Raw genomic sequence first — 24,710 nt, 5'->3', positions numbered from 1 at the left:
GCAAAGTGAGGAGCACATGGATTACCTACAATGATTCATTTCCAGATGGGTGGTAAAAATAAGGCAGGTGTGTTGGCTCAACTATGGCTAACAAAGAAAATTAGCCTCTTGCCCAAACTGGCCTGAAAAGTCTGCAAACGGGAGTACAGTTTAGAGGACCAAGGGATTAAGAGCAGAAAAATTAAGAACATAAAATGTAATTGTGAAAGGTTAGAGTCACAGAACACTACAGCACAGAAACAGGCCCTTCAGTCTATCTAGTCATGCTGAACTATTAATCTGCCACCTCTCATCAACCTGTATAACCTTGCCCATAAACACTTTGCATAGCATCACTTAGAAGAAGGTCTCATGGTCGGTTGAGACTGAAGTAGAACTTTTTGGCTCCAACACTAAGCGGTATGTATGGTGTAGATCTAATACTGCATATCAGCCAGGTAACACCATCCCTACTGTAAAATATGGTGGAGGTAACATCATGATGTGGGGATGCTTTTCAGCAGCAAGGACTGGAAATCTTGTCAGGTTTGATAAGAAGATGAATGCTGCTAAATATAGAGAGATCCTGGATAAAAAACCTGCTAGCCTCTGCCAGAAAGCTTAAAACAGGGAAGTAGTTCATCTTTCAGCTTGGACAATAACCCAAAGCACACTGCCAGAGCAACCATGGAGTGGTTTCAAATGAAGAAAATTGATCTCTTTGAGTGGTCCAGTCATAGTCTCAACCCTAACCTGACTGGACATCTCTGGTAGGATCCAAAAAAAGGAGCATGTCATTCACAAACACGAGAAAATCTGCAGGCTGGAAATCCAAAGCAGCACACAAATAAAAATTCTCAGTTAAACTGATCGAAATCCCTGGTTGTAATGTTCATTTATGTGAACAAATAGCTGGCAGCTGAATACAGTATTAATGATTTAAACAAACAAACTAAATGCATTATCTCCATGTTTACAAGCAACACAAAGTTGAGTGGGACTGTGAGCTGTGTGGAGGGTGCAGAAAGACTTCAGTGTGATTTGGAGAGGTTGAGCAAGTAGTCAAGTACCTCATTAGCAACACACACAAAATGCTGGAGGAACTCAGCAGGTCAGGTAGCATCTATAGAAAAGAGTAAACAGTCAAGATTTCGAGCCAAGACCCTTCTTTGGGTTGGAAGCTACCCAGATGGAATATGAGGTGTTGCTCCTCCAACCTGAGTGTGGCCTCATCGTGGCAGTGGAGGAGGCCATGGACCGACATGTTGGAATGGGAAGTAGAATTCAAATGGGTGACCACCAGGTAATCCACATTTTTCTGGCAGACAGAATGAAGGTGCTCGATGAAGTGGTCTCCCAGTCTGTGTTGGATCTCACTGATATACAGAAGGCCACACTGGGAGCACTGGATATAGCAGATAATCCCAACAGACTCACAGGTGAAATGTTGCCTCACCTGGAAGGACTGTTTGGGGCCTTGAATACTAGTCTGGTAGCCTCCAACCTGATGGCATTAACACCAATTTCTCAAACTTCTGGTAATTTCTCCCCCCCCCCCCCTTCACTATTCCACGTTCCTTTTTCCCCTCTCTCACCTTATGTCCTTACCTGCCCATCACTCCCTCTGGTGTTCCTCCTCCTTCCCTTTCATCCAAGGCCTTCTGTCCTCTCCGAGCAGATTTCCCCTTCTCTGCTTCTTTATCTCTTTCACCAATCAACTTCCCAGCTCTTTACTTCACCCCTCCCCCTCTCCCGATTGCATCCATCACCCGCCACCTTGTACTTCTTCCTCCCCTCCCCCCACCTTCTTACTCTAACTTCTCCACTTCCTTTCCAGTCCCAATGGAGGGAATTGGCCTGAAATGTCGACTGTACTCTTTTCCATAGATGCTGCCTGGCCTGCTGAGTTCCTCCAGCATGGGTGTGTTGCTTTGGCTTTCTAGCATTCACAGGTTTTCTCATGTTTGAAATACCTCATTATTTCACTCTATTTTTGCACCACTTATTTCTTTATTTCTCTTATTGTAACCTATAGATTTTTATGTATTACAGGGTGCTGCTGTTGCAAAACAACAAATTGAACGACATATGACAGTAATAACAAACCTGATTCTAAAATACGCGGTAGATGCAGTATAACGTAGATATTGCAAAGTTTCTAGTTTGGTGTCAAAAACAGAAAAATTGTATATTTTAGTGATAGATTGGGAAAAGGGAAGGTGAAGCAAGATCTTGTGCACAGTCAGTGAAAACAGGCATGCAGGTGCAGCTGGCAGTTAAGAAGGCAAATGCCATGTTGGCCTTCAAAGTAGAAGGATTTGAATATAAGTATGGGCTGCCTTATTGCATAGGAAGAATGCTTTTGTTACGGAGCAAAAATGACAGGACCGTCTTGTGACAAGGGATTGGGAAGATTAGGCTTTTATTCACAGGTTCAGGCCTATATTGTAACTATATTCACAAGTTCTGCAGAATGAGAGGGACTTAATTAAAACTTAACATTGCTGTAAAGACTGGACAGGCAAGATGCAGAAAGATGTTTCCAACCATGGGAAACATTGATCAATCCTAAAGGATATGGGATAGACAATTTAGAAGTGAACTAAAAACAAATGTTGTCATTCAAAGATTGGTGAACCCATGGAATTCTCTACTTCCAAAGGCAGTTGAGGCCAAATCAGTAGTTTCAAGAATAAATTACATATTGAGGCTGAAAGTGGGGAAAAAGCAGGAAAAGGATTTGGATAATCACCATAGGTGGGAATTGAACCCAGGTTGCTGGCGCTGTAAAGCTCTACATCAACATTGCTGCTAATCAAGTGCCTGCTTGAAGCACCTAATTGGTATGACTTAGCATGGAAGTAATGGCAAAATGATTTAGTTTGTGCTAATTAAGGTTTTAATCACATGGCAGTGAAGAAAACATATAATCAATTTCTTGGCAAGGGTGTGATTGAAGCAGAAGCAGCTTTAATTTGCTTTCTCATTTACTAAAATGTAGATGTACTTTGTGTAAATGTTGTTATTTGTTAATTCTAGTTAATTAGTTACATGGCAGTTACATTTGTTTATTACTCTTTGACATTCTTTTACCTTGTTTAATTTTTTATATTTCATACACAATCCACTTCCAATACTTTTTAAACATGAAAAGGAAACATTGCAAGCTACTAACAGTCTTAATGTGCAGTTTGTATGGTGCTAGGGCTTTTGATCTCAAATAACTTGCAAGGCTAAAATACTTGTAATAATGTTTAAACTGCACTAGTATTGATGGGTTATCATTTTTGTACAGTGAAGTACGGCCGAGAGAATGCACTCTCTCCTTGGAAGGTGTTTTTAACATCGTGATTCTGTTTTTACTGATTTATTTTGAATTCATTTATTGAAAATGCACTTTGCTCTTGCTCTCATTTCTGGATATTTGGTAAATGCAGAATGGAAAGTCCCTGATGAAGGGTCTTTGAACTGAAACTTTATCGGTTTCTCCTTTCGCAAATTCTGCCAGACCCATTGCGTTTCTGGCATTTTCTGATTTTATTTCAGACCTTTGGCATCTGTAGGTTTTGAGCTTCACTGTTCCCAGTTTCTAAACATGGTGTTTATAAATGGTTTTGACCAGAAATGGCTTGACTGTTCTTGTTTTTATTTTCAGTTCAGCATAGAAGTGTTTACTCATTTTTTTACTTCTTCTGGAAAAATTAGGTTTTTTTGATGCTTTGAAGAAAAACTTCAGTCAGCTTTTGATCTCCATAAAATTCAACTACAAAAAGCATCAATAAAACTTCAATATGGCCTTGAACTTCATTGTTTGCCTGTACGACACTTTCTCTGTAACTGTGACACTATATTCTGTTATTGCTTTTCCTTTGTTCAATTCCCACCATTGGCCATAAGGAGATTGTAGGTTTTCCCCTTAACCGCATAGGTTTCCTCACTCATTCCGAAGACATACAGATTAGTAGGTTAGTTGGTTAATGAATGTAATTGGGTGACGCAGGTCTGTTGAGCCAGAAGGGCCTGATACATTGCTGTATGTGCTGTTTACAGTCACAGGGAGAACATTCAAACTCCTGACAGACAGCCAAGGGAATGAATCTGGGTCTCCGACACAGTAATAGCATTATGTCCACTGTTACACCCCTCACAGAGGCACTCCTGATACAACATGCCGATCTACACGCAGCAGTCTCTAGCCCTTCATTCCCCCATACTCCTCTCCCTGCCAAACACTGAACTCAAAATCTCTTACCAGCTTGATCACAGCTTTCATTTCACCATTCACCACACCCAACACCATGACACAATGCTGCTAATTGTGTCGAGTCTTGGGTCTGAAGCCTCCATACCCTTTCTACAGGCCTGATTCAATATCTAGTCTGCCTCCTGAACTTGACGGTGGTTTAATTCCCACTACTGTCTGTAAGGAGTTTGCACATTCTCCCCATGGCTTCCTCCAGTATCCTCCCACATTCCAAAGACGTACAGTTAGGGATATGAGTTGTGAGCATGCTCTGTTGGTGCCAGAAGCGTGGTGACACTTGTTGATGCACCATCAATAAGTCTCGGAGACATGAGGCGAGATATCGGCTTTTATTGGCTGGAAGAAAGAACAAGCAGCAAGTGACCACCACACTGCATCCTGGAGACTTAAGGCCGGGGCGGTGTCTCCAATCGCCTTTATACCGGGGTCCGTGGGAGGAGCCACAGGAGCAGTCAGCTGGGGGGGGGGGGGGGGCATGTCCAGACAGGTATATGTAGTTCACCACACTTGTGGATGACCCAGCACAATCCTCACTAATTTGATTTGACACTAACAAAGTATTTCACTGCTTTGTCAATGCACGTGCGACATATATTGCTAACATTTAATTTCAAAGTATGGAAAATTCGACCAAGTTTCCTGGGAACAGTCATTGTCGCATCTCTCGCAACAAGAGCTGAGTCACCTCAAACCTCCAAGCTCTGCACTCTCAATCAACAACCTAACCCTCCAATCACACACTCCAGCCATTGATCATGTGAAGGCCCCAAACTCCACCCCTCAACTTGGCTGCTTAACTGATCTTCAGCCTCTCCCTCCACCCCAACAATTCCACATTGCCACCTTGGCTGAATGATCATCTACCCATCTCCGGCCTCAATTTTCTGCCCACAGCTGCCAGTCACTGTAATCATCTAGTGCGTCCATTAGGGGTGCAATCGATTTTCTGAGCCTGAAAATGATTCATGCAAAGGAAACCTATTTTTATTCAGGTTCAAAGATAAAACTATTTTTAGTTTTGTTATTAAAATTGCATGGGCTTGCCTCCGAGATCAAGTGCTAAAGTTTCCTTTGCGTCTGTACATTTTGTAAGGGCTTCTCTCTCTACACTGCTCACATATTTTCCTCTCAAAAAACATGCAACACTGCAGTTGTTTCAAGCATTAATTTATAGAGAGGGTCTGTGGAACTTGAAGTCCATTTAGTTAATTATTTTTCCTCAAATTTATTAATATTTATGGCAAGCTACCAAAGAATTAAGAGATTACTGTTATACAGTCACCTTCTAGCATGCTGTATTGTAGTTTATGAAGTATAGAAAAGCATGCAATGTCAAGATAACATTAGCATAAAATTGTCGAACTAATGTCTGTACACAGCAAATTTTCATAACAATTCTATCTCACTGCACAAAGAAGCTTCACTCTACAGTATCTTGGAAGAACCATTTAAATATATTCTACGTAAATTCCATTCTTGAAGGTGTTAAGAATTCTACAGGTTTTTTTTAAAAAATGTGTCTCCGTCCTTAAAAATCCCGATTCTTATTTGCAATTCCAATTTGCATTAGAGATCCAAGTGGTAGCTGGAGTATTTTCCTCCAATGTGAGCATCTTGCATTACGCAAAAAGAACATCACCTGCAATAAATTAAAATGCACTTTGTCCTTGTTTTTTTTTTTAAAAAATCACACAATGAATTGCTGTCATTTGAACTTCATAGTTGCAAATCCTTTTGTAGTAAATAGGTAGGAATAAAATATTCTTCTATTCTGAGAACATCTGGAACATGGAAATGGAAGAGTGCACTGTTATAAGATATCTGTGGCACTCAAAAGAATAAAACACAAAAGCCTCTGCAACAAATTATCTGTCATTCTACACCATATATCAACTTATAGAGGCCTTCTAGAAGCAAATAATATTGTTAAAACAGCATACATTTGAAGGTTTTAGTCTATTGTTAATTCAAAGACAACAATCTCCACATCACTTCACTCATCTCCAACTGCTGGATGATGTTTGATTAACTGCGCCTTAATGAGGTACACCAAAATCAAGCCAATTCCTATTTATTTTTTCCAGAGAGGAATCTCAAACACATAAATGGAGAATGTATTTTCCACAAATCTTACATCTGTTACCTGCTCAGATTTAAGGAAGGCTCATTTTTAAGCAAGGGCCTCTGACCTAGCATAATTTGACTGTTAGAGCTATTTCTCCATGAGCAAGAAAAACTGTTAACTCATTCAAAATAAATACCAATAAACATATTATTCCAATGTTTTTTTATTTTTATTAATGAACTTTTCATCTAGTAATGATACCAAATTAATTGCTGGGGTTAATTTCCAAAATCAATGATAATTCTGAATGAGTTATTGGAATCAGATCATTTTGATGGCCCCTTTGAAACTGATAAGATATTGTGACCTCTCTTGAAGGTCAGCTATAAAATCTATCATGTTGATACTGAAAAAGAAAAAAAAATTAAACATTAACTGAATTTTAAGAAAACAGAATGACTGCCCGAATGGAAACCTGAAGAAAACCCAATAATTCTTGAAACCTGCTCACTCATTGAAATCAGCTATTCCTTTACTCTTGATGGCACATTTAGCATAGACAAAGACTACAGAAAGTGGTGGATACTATCCAGTCCATCACAGGAAAAGCCCTCGCCACCATGGAGCACATTGACAATGAGTACTGCCACAAGAAAACAGCATCTATCAAAGATCTCCGTCATCCAGGCCATGCTCTCTTCTCACTACTACCAGTGGGCATGAACCTTAGATCCTATGCCACTAGGTTCAGGAACAGTTATTACCCTACAACCATCAGGTTCCTGAACCAACATGGACAGCTTTAATCACATCACTGAACTGATTCTATGACCTACACACTCACTTCCAAGGACTTTTTACAACTTGTGTTTTCTGCATTATATTTTCTATTTGCACAATTTGTCTTCTTTTGTACATTGGCTGTTTGTCAGTCTTTATATATAGTTTTTCCACAAATTCTATTGTATTTCTTTATTTTGTTTGTAAATTCCTGCAAAATAAAATGAATCTTAAAGTAGCATACGGTAACATATACACAATTTGATAATAAACTTTAATTTTGACTTGATAGCGTCAATACATTAATCAGTTGAGGAAAGCACATGGGTTCACAAGACCATGCTGAAGGCTGTAGTAGCAGTAAGCCTCCATTAGTCTCGACAGACCATGGGTTTGCACCTTGTAAAGCTTCCAGGGTGCAAACCTGGGCAAGGTTTTTTTTAAATGGAAGACCGGCAGTTGCCCAAGCTGCAAGTCTCCCCTCTCCACGCCACCAATGTTGTCCAAGGGAAGGGCATTAGGGTTAGGGTTAGGCTGAAGGCAATATAATGATCCATTAACAAAAATAGTCCACCAACACTTAAGATTAATTTGCTAAATTCCTTGTATTGCAATAATACTTGAATCACATTTTGTATAGATTTTATCTCCACGAACATCAGTTCAGTACTAAGGCATCAGGTAATTAGCTATACAAGTACAGAAGTACAGCCCTAGAATGTGGGAATTGAAATGTCATTGTTTTACATAGACTTTATATTTTTTAAATTTCTTAATCCTGCCAAGCATTATATTCCTGTGTGTGACTTTTTAAACATCATTTACACACTAATCTTCTGCACTAGATACTCACATACACCACATGAACAATAATCCGGGAGGATAAGAATGATATTATTCTACAGAGTGAGATTTATTTTTCCCATAGCAACAAATTGTATAATGGGAAAACTCACAGAAAGCAAACTGTTAAATTACAAAAAAAGAATTGTACACTATTACTCATAAATGTTAATATGGCAATCTCTACTTTAGTATTAGATCTGAGTTTACAGTAAGGCGGGAAGATGTTCTAAATCCACACCACGCTGTTGATCTTGTATTATCGAGTAAACCTGTTAATTATTGACAGCACCTTTACATTTATATTTTCTTTAGATGAAATATAAAATCAATTAACATTGCTGGGGTTTGCTGATGTTTAACATCTTCCTTGATAATCCAGTGAATTTTTTTAAAAATTAACTCTAAAATGCCATTATCAATGGAGCAAGCTAAAAATAGTATACTTTGGATTTTGCTGAAGTTTTGCATTTATCTACAAATATTAAAATTATGATTAACAGTTAATGCTGATTTTAAAATTACTAAATATGTAAACAGAAACCCATTAAAAGCTATATCGTTCCAACCAATTCAACTTAATTTGTTAATGGGTTTGGGGAGCCGTGGAAGTAATGAACATTTTAATCGTAAATTTTAAGTCTTCAAATAAAGGTTTTAATGAGGGTAGAACACTATAAATGTATCAATTTTAAAATAAAATGTACATTTCATTTTGCCTGAGAAAATTGTCTTATATCACTACGTTTGCTCCAATGAGAAATCTAATTTTAACTTCTTCTCACTGGTGTGATTAAAACACGACAAATGATATGAAAGACTAGCTGGGATACAGATTCTTGCACTATAAATAGGTGAAAAAAGAGTGCTTAAATTTGAATTTCACTAAATGTTGACAATTCCTCACACGAAGAACTGCAATATCAAGTATCAATTAAAGCAGATTCATTTCTTTGCACTTCCTGAAAGTGCAAACTGACAAATATTACTTTTCTTTCTGTATCATCAGCGATTTTGCATGGCAAATAAAATTATTTTATTTAAATACAAACGGTAGACAACTTGCCGATTTCGTAGTTAATAGAGCAATTGAATATATAAAAGGTTACCTTTTCTAAAAACTTGTTCTGGGGTTTCCTGAAGAAAGAGGTCTTGGCAGTAAAGAAACAATCGTCTAAGTCTTCATCTAAGCTGCAATATCCACTGCTCATACTTGTATTCCACGTCATCCAATGACTTAATTTTGTGATCAAAAATCATCAGAATATCCTGGAGGATTTACTGTGCTGTCTAGCAGATCTTAAAGCTTCAGAAAATGACTGCACCACTGTACTGCAGTTTCCCAATACAGACATAAGTTGCCTTGCATAAGTCAGGAAGAGGGTATCATACAACACATACACGTAGATTCTTCACTGTTCTCAGCCAGCTGCAGCTGCTTATTTTTACTTCAGTTGTCGTTAATGCTTAACAACTTAATCCTCTATATGTTTTATGTCTTTGCCTCTGTATTTATACATGGGCAGTGTGCCTAGCTTCCACTGCCATTCAGAAAGTCTCTCCTGGCAGCCGGCTGAACATGGTGTAGTTGAGCACTTTGACTGTGGAGCTGTTAGCTGCTGTACTGCACACCATCTGTGGCTAATCAGCTATCTGCATGCATACACGAGCTGAGTGAGGTCAGCTCCTTCCTGGCTTCTGGTTCTGTGTATTTCAAACCAAAGCCACATCCTGCTTCAAGATTTAACATGCTAAGCTCACACATACATGTCTTTTTATTATTACAGCCATTTTGTGTCCCTGATATTCACAAAGAATATAAAGCACCACATTCATTCTCAGCAATGCCTCTTTTAAACAATACACCCAGCACTGAAACCCATGTACCCTGTTGATTATGTTTCCATATACACCTTCACCTATATTCCATTCATCCAACAATTTAACTATTCTTATGTAATTTTAAAAAAACATGTTTCCTATGCTTCGACACCCAACGTATAACACAACCACAGAATGTAATAAACTGACTCACAAAATCCTTTAAGTGAGCAGGCTAATCTGCTGCAATGTCATGTAGAATTTCTAAACCGACAATACACTATGACATAGTCATATTGGCTGCATTGTTTGATGCATTTAAAAATAAGTGAAAATATATATTTCAGGAATATTAAACTATCCTTACATCTATGGTCCTGCAAATCTAGCTTGCAGTCACCAGAATTAATATATTTTGAATATAATACAAGTGTGCTTGCAACCCATTCTTTCCAAAATTCCTTAATGAAAAAAGTGGTTTTGCAAAGCATTTTCCCTCATATACCAATATTAAAGTCAATAGAGAATATAGGAATAAAAATTCTCTAAGCGACAATCCCACATCCGCTCATACATTCTTTCTAAATTAATAGTTAATTTGCCTGTCTATTAAGAATTAATTCAATGGTGGATGTTATCCATTCTTGTCTTGCTTAATTTATAGGCTCAGAGCCATTACAAAATTACATTGATCTTTGATTCTTTTTTTCTTTGACTGATTGAAAACAAAGCCGTCAAGTATTCAGGAATGAGAGGGTAATGGCCTCAGTGCTAACGGGGGGTTGTTACAGCTGTACTGTATATGCAGTGGCACTGTTAGGGACCTGGCATAAATCCCCGTCTTTCTGCTACTGTGCTGGAACCTGGTACAAATCATCAAACATATGGAAAGTAGGCGCCATTCACCCTTCAAGACCATTCAACAAGATCGCGGCTAGGTGCTAGTTTCCGACTGTGGGTGGCATGGCAGCGTAGTGGTTAGAGTAATGCTTTACAATGCTAGCAATCAGGGTTCCATTCCCACTATGTTTGTACATTCTCCCCGTCATTGTATGCGTTTCTTCTGCGGGTTCATGCAATGTTGGGCACCAGAAACATGGCGACACTTGCAGGAAACCCACCAAGTCCCTGGATTGTGTTGGCAGTTGACTAAAATGACACTTTTCATGATATTTTTCAATGTACGCATGATAAAATAAAGATAACCTTTAATCTTTTTTTATACCCCTGTGGCTCTGAGAACTAATTCCAACTCCTGAATGTAGTCCATAACTTGTCCTCAGTTGCTTCCTGGAGTGGAATTCCACATTGCTGAAGATGTACAATAACTTCCAGTAGCAACCTAGGGCCTGGGCCTCTGGCACAGTTGGAGCTTAAGTTCACTGAAGTCACTCTTGGTGCATTGGAATTTCAAGGCTACCCAATTTAATCGATGATCCAAACACAGGCACCTTTCACCACTGCAGCACTCTTAGTGTAATACCTGCCTGGATTATGCGATCAAATCTTTCATGCACATCATGAAACCATAACTTTGTCTCCAGAAATCACAGGGAAGTGAATAAAGTTGAACCACAGACTAGCCACAGTCAAGTGGCTTGTGCTGTTGCCGATATGATTGGAGAAATGGTAGATGGAATTTAACCATGGCAAACATGAAGCATGGCACTTTGGGAGATCAAATATAAAGCGACAGTACACTCTTAATGGCAAGACTTTGTTGATGTACAGAGCGATCTTGAGGTCCAAAACCATAGTTCCCTGAAAGTGGCTACACATGTTAATAGGGTGGCGAAGAAGGGATATGGCATGCTTGCCTTTATTAATCGAGGCACTGAGCTCAAGAGTTGGAATGTTACGTTGCAACTCAATTATGCCAGATCTGGAGTATTGCGTTCAATTCTAGACACCCCATTATAGGGAGGATGTCAAGGCTTTTGGGTGGCGGGGGAGATACGTCTCTATCAAAGCAGGTGTAAGGTGCTCCTTCCCTCCACTAGCCGCAGGTCATCCTTCGGCAAAGTGTAGCACTTGCTTGGGCCCTAGTAGGGTCATGTGAAACCATGGGAGCAGGTGGTGGGTGGCCGTATGAGTAGCTGGTGCATATCACAAGCACTGGTTATTCGACCACTTCCACCAGGCAGTCTCTGAAAAGTATTGCTAATGGCTGGAGCCATGCATCTTGTAAAGACACTGCCCAGAAGGCTGCAATGGCAAACCACTTCTGTAGAAAAATTTGCCCAGTACAATCACAGTCAAAGACCATGACCCCCACATCATACAGCACAACACAATGATGGAATGATGATGATGTCAAGGCTTTGGAGAGGATGGAGAAGACTTTTATCAGGCTGCTGCAGGATTAAAGTGCATGTGTTATAAAGAGAAGGTTGGACATACTTGGCTTAATTTCTATGAACTGGTGGAGGCTGACAGGAAATCTGATAGAAGTTTATAAGATTATGGGAGACGTAGATAGACAGCCAGCATCTTTCTCAAGTTGAGATGTAAATGGCGTGATTGATTGTCTTGGACATTTCATTGTGATTACAAGGCGCTGTTGGGCATTGCTAATGTCGAATACTGCAAGTCCACTTAACCAGTTCATTGGCAAGATCAACAGCACGGGAGCTGCATTGCCTCAGTTGTTGCGTGGAAAAATCCCTTACGCCTTAGTAGTCACCGGCAAAGGAGATGGCAGAGGTAGCTGTGTGCCACTGGACTTCTTACTGGGTCGCAGGCTGGTCCCCTTCTGACTGTGTTCGCTCACTGGAAGAGCAAGCTGGACCAGGACCATTCAGGTTCTTGAGCAATTTCTCTTTCTGACTATTTGTCTGAAATCCTAACCATTTGTGCTATGTGCAATGGGCAGTGGTGCTGTGTGTCATTGGGAATGTGTTTTGCACCTTGGCTCCAGAGAAATGGTGTTTTATTTGGCTATATTCATGTATGGTTGAATAATAACTAACCTTGAAACTTGTGAGTTCAAAGGAGACATACACGGCTTTTTTTTTTCCGTTAACACAGTGGTGCACGACTAGAATGTGCTGCCAGTGGTGATGGTGGGGGAACACAGTAAGCCAGGCAGCATCTATGGAGTGGAATAAACTATCAACAGTTCAGGTCAAAGTTTAAAGTAAATTCATTATCAAAGTACACATATGTCACCATATACAATACAAACCTGACATTCATTTTCTTACCGGCATACTCAATAAATCTATAAAATCATAACCATAACAGAATCAATGAAAGACTGCCCAACTAGGACGTTCAACCAGAGTGCAGAAGACATAAAAGTAAATAAATAAGCAATAAATATGGAGAACATGAGATGGAGAGTCCATGAAAGTGAGTCCATAGGTTGTGGGAACACTTCAATAACGGGCAAGTGAAGTTGAATGAAGTTAACGGTTAAGTGCACTTTGGTTCAAGAGCCTGATAATAGAGGGATAATAACTGTTCCTGAACCCAGCGGTGAGTTTCCTGAACCTCCAGTATCTCTTCCTGATGGCAGCAGTGAGAAAAGACCATGCCCTGGCTGGTGGGAGTCCCTGATAATGGATGCTGCTTTCCTGCAACAGTGTTTTATGTAGATGTGCTCTGTGGTGGGGAGGGCTTTAACCATGCTGGACTGCACCGTACCCGCTACTTTTTGTAGAATTTTCCATTCAAGGGCATTGGTTTTTCCATACCAAGTAGTGATTCAGGCAGTCAATAATACTCTCACTACACATCAATAGATGTTTGTCAAAGTTTTAGGTGTCATGCTGAATCGCCTGAGTAGAGGTTGCTGCTGTGCTTTCTTCATAATTACGCTTAAGTGCTGGATCCAGGACAGGGTCCTCTAAAATAATAACACCAAGGAACTTGGTGCTGACCCTCTCCGATGACGACTTGCTTGTGGACCTCTGGTTTCCTTCTCATAAAGTCAATAATCAGCTCCTTGGTCTTGCTGACATGGAGGAAGGAGTTGTTACGGCACCACTCAGCCATACTTTCAATCTCTCTCCTGTGTGCTGATTCATCACCGCCTTGGATTCGGCCTGCAACAATGATGCTATCAGCAAACTTGAAAATGGCATTGGAGCTGTGCCTAGTCACAAAGTCATAACAGTAAAGTGAGTAAAGCAGGGGACTAAGCACACAGCCTTGTGGTGCACCTGTGCTGATAGGAGATGTTGTTGCCAATCCAAACGGACTGGGGTCTGCAAGTGAGGAAACCAAGGACCCAATTGCACAAGGAGGTATTGAGGCCTAGATCTTGGAGCTTATTGTTTGCTTTTGAGGGGATGCTGAGTTGCAGTCGATTAACTGCATCTTGATGGAGGTATATTTGCTGTCCAGATGTTCCAGGGCGGAGTGAAGGGCCAAAGAGATGGCATCTGCTGTGGACCTGTTGGCTCCGATTGGCAAATTGGAGCGGATCTAAGTCACTTGGTACGTTTCATCACCAACCTCTCAAAAAACTATCACTGTTGACGTACATGCTACTGTATGCTAGTCATTGAAGCAGGTGACCACACTATTCCAGGGCACAGGTATAACTGAAGCCTGCTTGGAGCAGCTAGGTATCTCAGACCGCCAAAGTGAGAAGTTAAAGATATTGGTGAACTCTCCAGCCAGTTGATCAGCACAGGTCAACACTACTTGGCCAGGTACCCTGTCTGGGCCAGGTGCTTTGTGTGTTCACCAATCCTGAAGGCTGCTCACATGTCAGCCTCTGAGCCTGAAATCATTGGATCAGAGGATGTGGAAGTTCGCGATGGTTCCTCCATGTTTTGATTGTCAAAGCAAGCATAGAAGGCACTGAGCTCTTCTGGAACCAAAGCCCTCACGTCCCCTGATTTAACTTTAGAAGAGGTGATAGTATTCAATCCCTGCCACAAATATAGAGCATCCTTCATTGATTCAAGTCTAGTCTGGAATTGCCACTTCGCCTATGAGATGGCTTTCTGGAGATCGTACCTGGACCTCTTGGAACTTCCTTGATGCTTCTTGGATCAAGATGTTTCATCTGCACACTTGGCCCGAAATTCCCTTTCGTATACGCTGTCTGACCTCTGAGTTCCTCTAGCATTCTGTGTGTGGTTCTCAAGATTTCCTGCAAAAACCTTGTTTCTGACATTAACCTCAAGTGTTAGCTTGGATTCTCTCTCCACAACTGCTGAATATATCCAGAATTTTGTTTTTAGTTCAGATTTCCAGATGGCACAATCCAGTGGATTCCTGTTAATTGGGACACAACAGGACCAGTACATTTTGGCCCAATTAAGCTGCTGCCCCAATCAGCCAAAATTTTATGGTAATAGTTAAATGGGTATTAAAAAAAATTCAAAGTACTATTTAACTGAGTAACAAATTATGTACTTAAATGAAATACAGAACAAATCAGAACACTACCAAAACTTAACTACTACAGTACTATAAGACTGTGCATTAACTCACTTGCAGACCCCAGCGCACTCGACTGACACTAGTTAGAAACTTCGGCAACAGTCTCCTGACAAGGGAATCCCAGCTACTTTATTTATTTTTGTTCCATAAGAGTTGTCCCAAATAAGTGGCTGTCCTGATTAACTGATGGCCTTATTAACCAGAATCTATTGATTTCCTAGCTTATGGGAGCTAATTACACAATAGAACATAGAACAGTACAGGCCCTTTGACCCACAATGTTGTGCAAGTCTTTAACCTACTCCAAGATCAGTCTAACTCTTCCCTCCCACATTCTCCTCTATTTTCTTTCATTCATGTGTCTCCCTTCAGAGTCTCCAATGTTCCCTAAAGTATCTGCCTCTACCGCCATCCCTGGCAGCACATTCCATGTATCCAGCGCTCTGTGTAAAAAAAACCTACCTCTGACATCCCCCCCTTATACTTTCCTCCAATCACCTTAAAATTATACCCTCACATATTAGCCATTACTGCCTTGGGAAAGAGTCACTGGCTGTCCACTCTTATCATCTTATACACCTCTATCAAATCACCTCCCATCACTAAAGGGAAAAGCCTCAGCTCGCTCAACCGATCCTTAAAAGACATGCTCTCTAATCCAGGCAACATCCTGGAAAATCTCTCTAAAGCTTCCACATACTTAATGTCACAAAGAGACCAGAACTAAATACAATATCGATCTTATAACTTGTAACTCTAAAACATAAATCTAATTGTAAGAAGTTGGAGCTGGGAGCACAAGTCTAACTTAGTTTTTACTTTAAGCGAGTCATGCATGTATCACGTAATGGCACAACGATGTATGCCATTTACAGATAACCTGCAATGCATTATGTAAACAAAGAATGCTTCGTCAAACAATATAGTTACAATATTGGCAACACACACAAAATACTGGAGGAACTCAGCAGGCCAGGTAGCATCTATGGAAAAGAGTAAACAGTCGACATTTGGGCTGCGACCCATCATCAGGATTGGGGAAAAAAAGATGAGAAATCAGACCAAGGTGGTGGTAGAAGATAGGTGAAACTAGGAGAGGGGAAGGGGTGAAGTAAGAGCTGGGAAGTCGATTAGTAAAAGAGATAAAGGGCTGGAGAAGGGGGAAATCTGATAGGAGAGGACAGAAGACCACAGAAGAAAGGGAAGGGGGAGGAGCACCAGAGGTGATGGGTAGGTAAAGAGACAGATGAGAGAGGGAAATGGGGAATGGTGAAGTGGGGAAGGGGCAATTACCAGAAGTTCAAGAAATAGATGTTCATGGAATCAGGTTAGAGGCTACCCAAATGGAATACAAGATTTTGCTCGTTCAACCTGAATGTGGCCCCATCACAGCAATAGAGGAGGCCATGGACTGACTTGTTGGGATGGGAATGGAAAGTAGAATTGAAATGGGTGACCACCAGGTGATCCTGGTTTTTCTGAAATAATACTGAAATATTAAAAACACAATATTCTGGTAGTCTAACCAGCGTTTTATAGAGCTGCAGCACTATTGTATTATAACCAGGAAATTAACTCCCCTTCTTTGAAAATGGTTGTGGTATCTCAGGCAGAAAATGGCACCTCCCATAGCACATACTTGCTCAATAAAAGCACTGACAAATCAACCTGGATTATGCATTCAAATTCTAACCTCAAAGCAAAGTGCAACCTACCATTAAAATGTTTTGTCTTCATGTCAATTTAGATGTTGAATTAATTCTGATGCATTTAACTGCTGTCAATAAATTAGGTCTGTCACGTTTCAAAGACCATCTAATGAAGAAACTTAGAAATTCATGTAACATAGTTTCTCACTTAAGTATTCATTATTGATTTTAAAAAGTTGTCCTTCACCAGTACGTTTGTTAAATTCTAGTCACACATTCCTGGGACGCAAAACATCATTCCCCAATCTTTAACTGCTTCTGCACCTGCCAACCACAATGCAGACAAACCCACTGCATATTTTCTGCTCACTTTTGACCACAGACCACATATTACAGTTGGCAGAGTTAGTATTTATGGAAGGGTGACCCACTAAACATATTTTGTAAAGGAGGCGTTATTCACAAATCTTTCAGAGTTAAACAGCAACATTAGAGGTTTTTTTAAACTTATTCACAGATTACTGTAGCTCATACATATTGCAACCCCACTGGCCTAGGAGTAATTGTGAGACCATTTCAGAGGACAGTTCAAAGTTACCACATTGGTGTTTGTCTTTAGTCATACAAGTCAGATTGGACAAGGATGACTGATTTCCTTCCCTGCATGACATGACTAAATGTTGGATTTTTAAAATAATCCATGGTCACATTAAACTCTTGTTCCATATTTATTTAAACTGAAGTTCAACTACTGTGATCAGATTTGAATTTGTGGATGATAGGAACCACCACTCTTTCTGTGTTCATTTTTTAAAAGAGTCTGCATTTTATAGTTTATTCAAGACTCAAGATTGCTTAATGTTATTTCCTCTACACAAAAGTGTAAAGAAGAAAGAAACAGACCACAAGTTCTTAAGATATAGTAAGCCATGTGGCCCGCCGAGTCTGCTCCGCCATTCAAATCATGGATGACAAAGGGGTCCCAAATTTAAAGCCTATTTACCAGGAATCTACCTAGGTACACCAATCTTCTTTAAATGAAGTCCAGGGGGCCAATTTCAGACCCTCCTTCAGGCAGGTTAATCTGGAAAGTGCAGGTACTGTGTCCATACACATTGATAAAAGTCTCAAGCCCTGCATACCCTCAGAATTTTGATACTTTCTCCCCACACTTCCACACCAGGGTAGCACGGTAGTATAGCAGTTAGAGCAACGCTTTACAGTGATCAGAAGATCACTGCTCAGTTCCTGCCACTGTCTGTAAGAAGTTTGTACTGCTTGGGGCTTTTTGGCTGCTCTAGTTCCAGGGGTGAACAGGTGAGGGTTAGTGAGTTGTGAGCATGCTTTGTTGGTGCCAGAAACATGGCTGCCCCACCACATCCTTGGACTGTGTTCGTTGACACATTTCACTTTATGTTCCAATGTAAATGAGACAAATAAAGCTAATTCACATCAGTTAATTTAGCAGAGATTTCATAGTAAACCAGGAATTCATATTTGTGCATTGTGTTGGCTCTAAGGAAATAATAAATGCATATTAGATTATGCATAACTGACAAAATACAAATTGTGATTTGGAAACTTTTTCAAGTTCAATTTTAGTTTGTCATTCAACCATATATATTGCCAAGTGAAACAACATTCCTCTGAACCAAGGTACATAACACAGTACATATAACTCATACACACAAAACATACACTAATATTACTACAAATAATTTAATACGGTGCATTTACAACACAAGTTAAAAAGTAAACAGTATAACACTACTGGCACTTCATATGTGACGAGACCTGTGTGATGGCAGGGAGTTCAATAGTCTTGCATCCTGGCGGAAGAATCAGATTTATATCACCGGCATGTGACATGAAATTTGTTAACTTAGCAAATTTCTGAATTTGCTGTTTCCCATTCTAACCCTAATGCTATGATACCTCCCGCCTGATGGCAGGGGGTCAAGGAGATTGTTGGACGGATGGGAGGGGTCATGAAATAACACCAAGGGCCTCTGTGTACACGGCAAACTGCATAAATATCTCTGATGGGTGGTAGAGAGACCCCGATGATCCTCCTCACAATCCTTTGTAGAGACTTGCAGTCAGGTGCCTTTCAATTCCCATGACATTGCTGTGCTTTCTTGACCAAAGAGGTGATTTTTAAAGAAATGAAGGTCATTTATTAAGTATGCATATTTTGGTAGCTATTGTTACCTAGACTGGTAATTGGTGAAAACAGGGTTTCTGAGACAGCCGGAGCAGCGAGCAGAGAACATGCTGCTGGCAGTGAGAGATAACTCATGGTAGCTGCTGACTAATGTTTACATTCTCGACTTGAATTGAAGTCTAGCTACAACAGCTCACCAACTGTAATCAAAATTCATGAAGGAAAGCCAGAACGACACATTAACTACTGCAAGCTGATAATCTACGAGTTTACTCAGTTAGCCAGTGATGCAAATGCTTGCTCAAAAATGTTATTTTATAGTTACGACTATAGGAATAAAAACATCAGGACTTGCTTTGATTGATAACCCAAGATTCAGATTGCCTGAACTAGAGTGAAGTAAATCAGGGGGGCAAATATTCAATAAATTCTCTACAATGGTTGAAAAATTGTGTCAATGTACCGGAAACAGAAACTACCAAGTTCTGCATTATTCTCACAATAATTGTCCAGAATATTAACTTGTAGAGAGGCTCATTTCCTGTCTATAATAGTGTTTCGTGCACTTGCTATACTGCAAGGTGCGGTATGTTTTCACCTTGTATGTCATTGCAGATATACTCCCTGTTTTAATGGCTCGCTAAAGAAATCTCTATCTATCTGAGCAAGAAGATTAACTAAAGTTAAGGTGCATACAAACGGTTTGCTCTGTGATAAAGGCCTCTAACCACATCCTGTTTTTCAGCTGTAGAGTATTTCATGAAGTTAAATTTGTTTCTCAGTTTAAGGATGAATCAATAGTGAGGTGCATTTCAGAGATGAGTCAATTCAGTTTTCCAATAGAAAGGTGCAGTATTTAAAACTAACATCTGGATGAACGCTGATGTAAGAAAAAAGATGAGGAAATTCATTTACTTAGTGCAGAAAACACAATCTAAAACTTAACTAACAATAATTATAAAAGGGGTGGATTACTGATACATGAGAAAGTCTGCAGATTCTGGAAATTCAAAGCACTGGAGGAACTCAGCAAGTCAGGCAGCATCTATGGAAACGGATAAACAATTGGCATCTTGGGCCCTTCATCAGGACTGGAGAGGAAGGGGAGAAATCAGATAAGGTGAGGGAGGTGACCAAGAAGTACAAGATGGTAGGTGATTGGGGGGGGGGGGGTGAAGAGGGTGAAGTAAGGAGCTGGGAAATCGAATGGTGATAAAGAGCTGGAGAAAGGGGAATTTGGTAAGAGAGGACAGAAGACCATAAAAGAAACAGAACGGGCAAGAGCACCAGAGGGAGGTGATGGACGGGTAAGGAGATAATGTGAGAGAGGGAAGTGAGCATGGGGGAATGGTGAGGGGGGAGGGGCAATCATCCAAATTTTGAGATATCGATGATCGTGCCAACAGGTTGGAGGCTACCCAGGCGGAATACAAGGTGTTGCTCCTCTAACCTGAGTGTGGCAGTAGAGGAGGACATGGACTGACATGTCAGAATGGGAACGGGAAGTAAAACTGAAATGGGTGGCTACCAGGAGATACCGCTTTCTGTGATGGATGGAGCTAAGGTGTTCGGCAAAGTGATCTCCTGATCTAGGTTGAATCTCACCAACATACGGGAGGCCACACCAATTATTGATACCCATCTTTCTAATGCAAAACTTAAGCTATTCAGGCTAAAGTTTTAAAATCAAAGTAGTATTAAAAAAACTGCAATCAAGGGGAGATCTGGTAAATACATAGGCTTGTTCCCGAGAGTGGGTGAGACTAGAACTCAAGACCATAATTAAGGGTTAAAGGTGAAATATTTAAGGGGGAATCTCTTCACTCAGAGGGTGGTGTGAGTGTGGAACAAGCTTCCAGCAGAAGTGGTGGATGAGGGTTCAACTGCAACATTTAAGAGAGATTTGGATAAGTAGATAGATGGTTGGGGTACTGAGGGCTATGATCTAGGTGCGAGTAGATGATGGGCTGATGGGCCTGTTTCTGTGGTGTAGTAGTCTTTGACTCTAAAACAAAAACAGATGAAGCACCATCAATGTTATATTTCGTATCAATAATTACACTGAAATTTTACATCAATATAACTTTGGCAGTTGATGAGAGGAAATTGCACTTTTTCCACGGTTGAAGCAATGATATTTTCCAAGATGGCGGCGCGACACAGCTTACAGCGGCCACTCTGGAGCTGATTATCTGTTATTTGTGAAGTGGGGTGCCGTGCGCAATCATAATCAATCGAAAATGGACGTGGGAGCACGGAGGAACATCGGGAAATCTCCAGGAAGACCTTCTTCATTGCTGCTGCTGCTGTGAGGTCCGGGTCTCTGCTGGGAAGAACAGGCCCCCAGTCCTCGGGGTCACGTTGCCAATGGCCATTGGCGGGGCCGTCTTAATACTCCCGGCAGAGGATGGTGCTCGGAGAAGCTGTGCCGGAGGGGATGGTCGGAGGCTCGGAGGTTCGACGGACTCGGAGTCCGCTGCGGTCAGGTCGCTTTCGGTGTGTGCTGCGTCTGCGAGGCTGAGTCGGGCGGCGCCGTGGAAGTCCATAGCGGGCGTATTTCCTTCTGCCGCCGGCATGGGATGGTGAGTCTGTCGAGACCCTGGGGACTTGTGGAAACTGTGTGGTGATTTCTTTTGAACTTATAGTACTTTAACATCTTTGGACTATTTTTACTGTGCCCATGGTCTGGTTTTTTTTTTAATCAATTATGCTATTGTTTGCAAAGTTGTAACTATGTGGTTTTGTGCAGGTCTTGTAGCTTTAGTTTTTGGTCTTGTTTGTCTGGTGGATTTGGAGCTCCTTTCCAGGAAACACGCTAAGACGGTAGCGCGATATTAATACGCAGCAGTCTTTCCGGACTCTGGATTAGGGATTGCCAAACGTTATGTGGATTTTCTGGTGTAGTCTGTTTTGTCATGTGCTTTTGTGATATCATTCTGGAGGAACGTGGTCTCATTTTTTTAAAACTGCATTGCATTTGTGGTTTCTAAATGACAATAAAATGAATCTGAATCTGAATCTGATCTAATGCCTGGACTCACAGGGAGTTGGCAGAAGAGAGGTTGGGGCAGTGGCAGATTGTGGTTACAGATCCAGAAATGAGTAGGTAAGATCAGAACAAGGCAGGGGCCAGCAGGGTGGAGTGGGATGAGGGAACTGGAGGTGGTAGGTACTGGACTTAGGAAACACACTGTGGTTTGAAGACATAAGCATCACTGGAGTGTCCACTGATAGATAGATAGATAGATAGATACTTTATTCATCCCCATGGGGAAATTCAACTTTTTTCCAATGTCCCATACACTTGTTGTATTTCCCAAGACAATTTGATCTGATTTGCCTGCAGTTCTCTAGAACATTAATTCTGAAATGAACGGTGACATCCTCTGCCAGCATAGGCCGACCCGGACTTTATCTGTTCCTCTCTTCAAGCAGCCACTTGACTTGCCGAGTCATTCCAGCGCTTCCAGAGTTCCAGAATCTGCAGATCTTATTTTTGCCGTTTCTGCCTGAATGATCATTTAATTTCAATCACAGCACTTTCTAGAAGAAAATATTCTTAGTTCTAAGTAACCTAATGAAATTACATGCTTACGTGAAAATAGAAACTGCAGTGCCATGCGGCATATGAACTCTACAACTCCCTCCCCTGGCTGCAAGGTGTTACTGCACCGGCTCAATTTATATTTATGCAACGCCTCCCTAAAGCAAGAGGAAGATGTTCGACATGCGTTCTATGTAAAACATAAAACAGTGCAGCCCAGGAACAGACCACTGGGCCCGTTTGACTTAATTACATCAAATCAAATGCCCAAGTAAACTAACCCCTTACATTCCTTGCACATACATTTGCCTATCTAAGAGCCTCTTGAATGCCTTCCATATTTGCCTCTATCACCACCCCAGCAGTGCATTCCTCTCTAAAAAAAACAAACTCGCCCCACACATCTCCTTTGAACTTACTTCCCCTGCGCCCCTCCACCTTTCATGCATGTCTTTCGAAACCATTATCAAATTCCAAAGGAATTCAAAAGCATGGAGATACCAAATTTCAATAGACAATAGGCGCAGGAGTAGGCCATTCGGCCCTTCTAGCCAGCACCGCCATTCACCATGATCATGGCTGATCATCCATAATCAGTACCCCATTCTGTGTCCTTTAGATCAGGTCCAACGTCCATCGTAAAGCCTAAGAAAGGTGTGCACCGGGACTGGATACTGGGAAATAGGAGGAGAGGATAGCTACACAAGAGATTCAGCAGATGCTGGAAACCCACAGTAACACAAACTAAATGCTGGAGAAACTCAACAGTTCGGGCAGCATCTATGGAGGGGAAAATACAGTCAACAATTCGGGCTGAAACCCTTCATCAGGATTGCTGAAAATAAATACTGTAGAGTCTCAGCTCAAAACTGAATCTTTATTGTTTTCCAGAAATGCTGCCAGACCTGCTGAGTTCTTCCAACATGTTTTGTGTGTAATTATTCAGGTCTGTGTATTGTAAAACACGGGAAGCATCTTCCAGACTGCCCTTTGTCACTCCTCCCGTATTCACAAATCCTCCTGCTTTTCAGTTGATTACTGTCCCATTATGATGTAAAAATTCAGCAACATGCACACAATGCGATAATCATAGCACACACGTTGTCCAGGGCTCCACCTGAACAGCCTGAGCCACGGAAGTATTGTCTCCATGTGTCAGTAATCTGCTCGATTGTATTGTGTGGCAGCATGGCACTCGCTGTGTTTGTGTGCACGCCCACTGCACACCAGTTGGGAGACATTTTGTCAGCAGAAAGCCATCATTGTCCACAAAGTGCTCTTTAATTTGATTGACAGCTTGGTTTTATAACTACAACAAGACAATTCCCCAGACTGAAGCCATCAGGACTGCTGCCAAGGTACTGGACATGTCCCTTCACAACCCACTATTCACGGGCAAACAGCAACCAGCAGTTCCTTCCAGTATAATGCAGTATTGTCATATGATACTCACAAAGTGATGCCTGAGTTGTCAATAGTGTTCTGAACCCAAGGAAAGAAAGCAATTCTAGAAATATAGAAAATGTTTTTACATATTCTTTAAAGTATCACACTGTAATGCTGCTGCAAAACACTGTTCCCTCTCAGCTACACGGGAGCTCGCCTGCACAGGACCTGAAATGCTCCCGAGCGCATAGCCTTGGTTGGCACACAGCTGGAAATGGACGCAGTTAGAAAAAGTATAAGGAACGTGAAAGATCTTTCTTTGTTGTACCATATGTCATTATAACCTTCAATTTGGAAGGAGTAGCGGACCGCACAACCCCATCTACATCGGTGGTGCTCAGGTGGAACAGGTCAAAAGCTTTAAGTTCCTTGGGGTGAATATCACAAATGACCTGACTTGGTTTAACCGAGCACCTTTACTTCCTGAGAAAGCTGAAGAAATTTGGCTTGTCCCCTAAAACCCTCAGTAATTTTTATAGATGCAGCGTAAAAAGCATTCTTCTAGGGTGCATCACAACCTGGTATGGAAGTTGTCCTGTCCAAGACCGGAAGAAGCTGCAGAAGATAGTTAACATAGCCCAGCACATCACACAAACCAATCTTCCATCCTTGGACTCACTTTACACCGCACGCTGTCGGAGCAGTGCTGCCAGGATAATCTAGGACACAACCCAACCAGCCAACACACTTTTTGTCCCTCTTCCCTCCGGGAGAAAGTTCAGGAGCTTGAAGATTCGTACAGCCAGATTTGGGAACAG

The 24,710-nt window shown here is 41.1% G+C and overlaps 1 protein-coding gene across 2 annotated transcripts in view; it reads right to left on the bottom strand.

The window, feature by feature from the left end:
* rassf5 (Ras association domain family member 5) overlaps positions 1–24,710 on the bottom strand; it is a 102,311-nt gene that overhangs the window by 41,415 nt on the left and 36,186 nt on the right. The window contains exon 1 of one of the 2 annotated variants that reach the window (XM_073030866.1): positions 9,041–9,578. The exons of the other annotated variant lie outside the window; for it this stretch is intronic. Coding sequence (XP_072886967.1) covers positions 9,041–9,160 — 120 coding nt within the window. The 5' untranslated portion in view covers positions 9,161–9,578. Of the gene's footprint in view, positions 1–9,040; positions 9,579–24,710 lie in introns of those variants that run through there. 2 annotated transcript variants of the gene reach the window in all.

Source organism: Hemitrygon akajei, chromosome 27 (assembly GCF_048418815.1).
Source record: "Hemitrygon akajei chromosome 27, sHemAka1.3, whole genome shotgun sequence".
Taxonomy (NCBI): domain Eukaryota; kingdom Metazoa; phylum Chordata; class Chondrichthyes; order Myliobatiformes; family Dasyatidae; genus Hemitrygon; species Hemitrygon akajei.
Note: the sequence above shows the minus strand (reverse complement) of the source record. Positions and strands in the feature narration are given on the sequence as shown.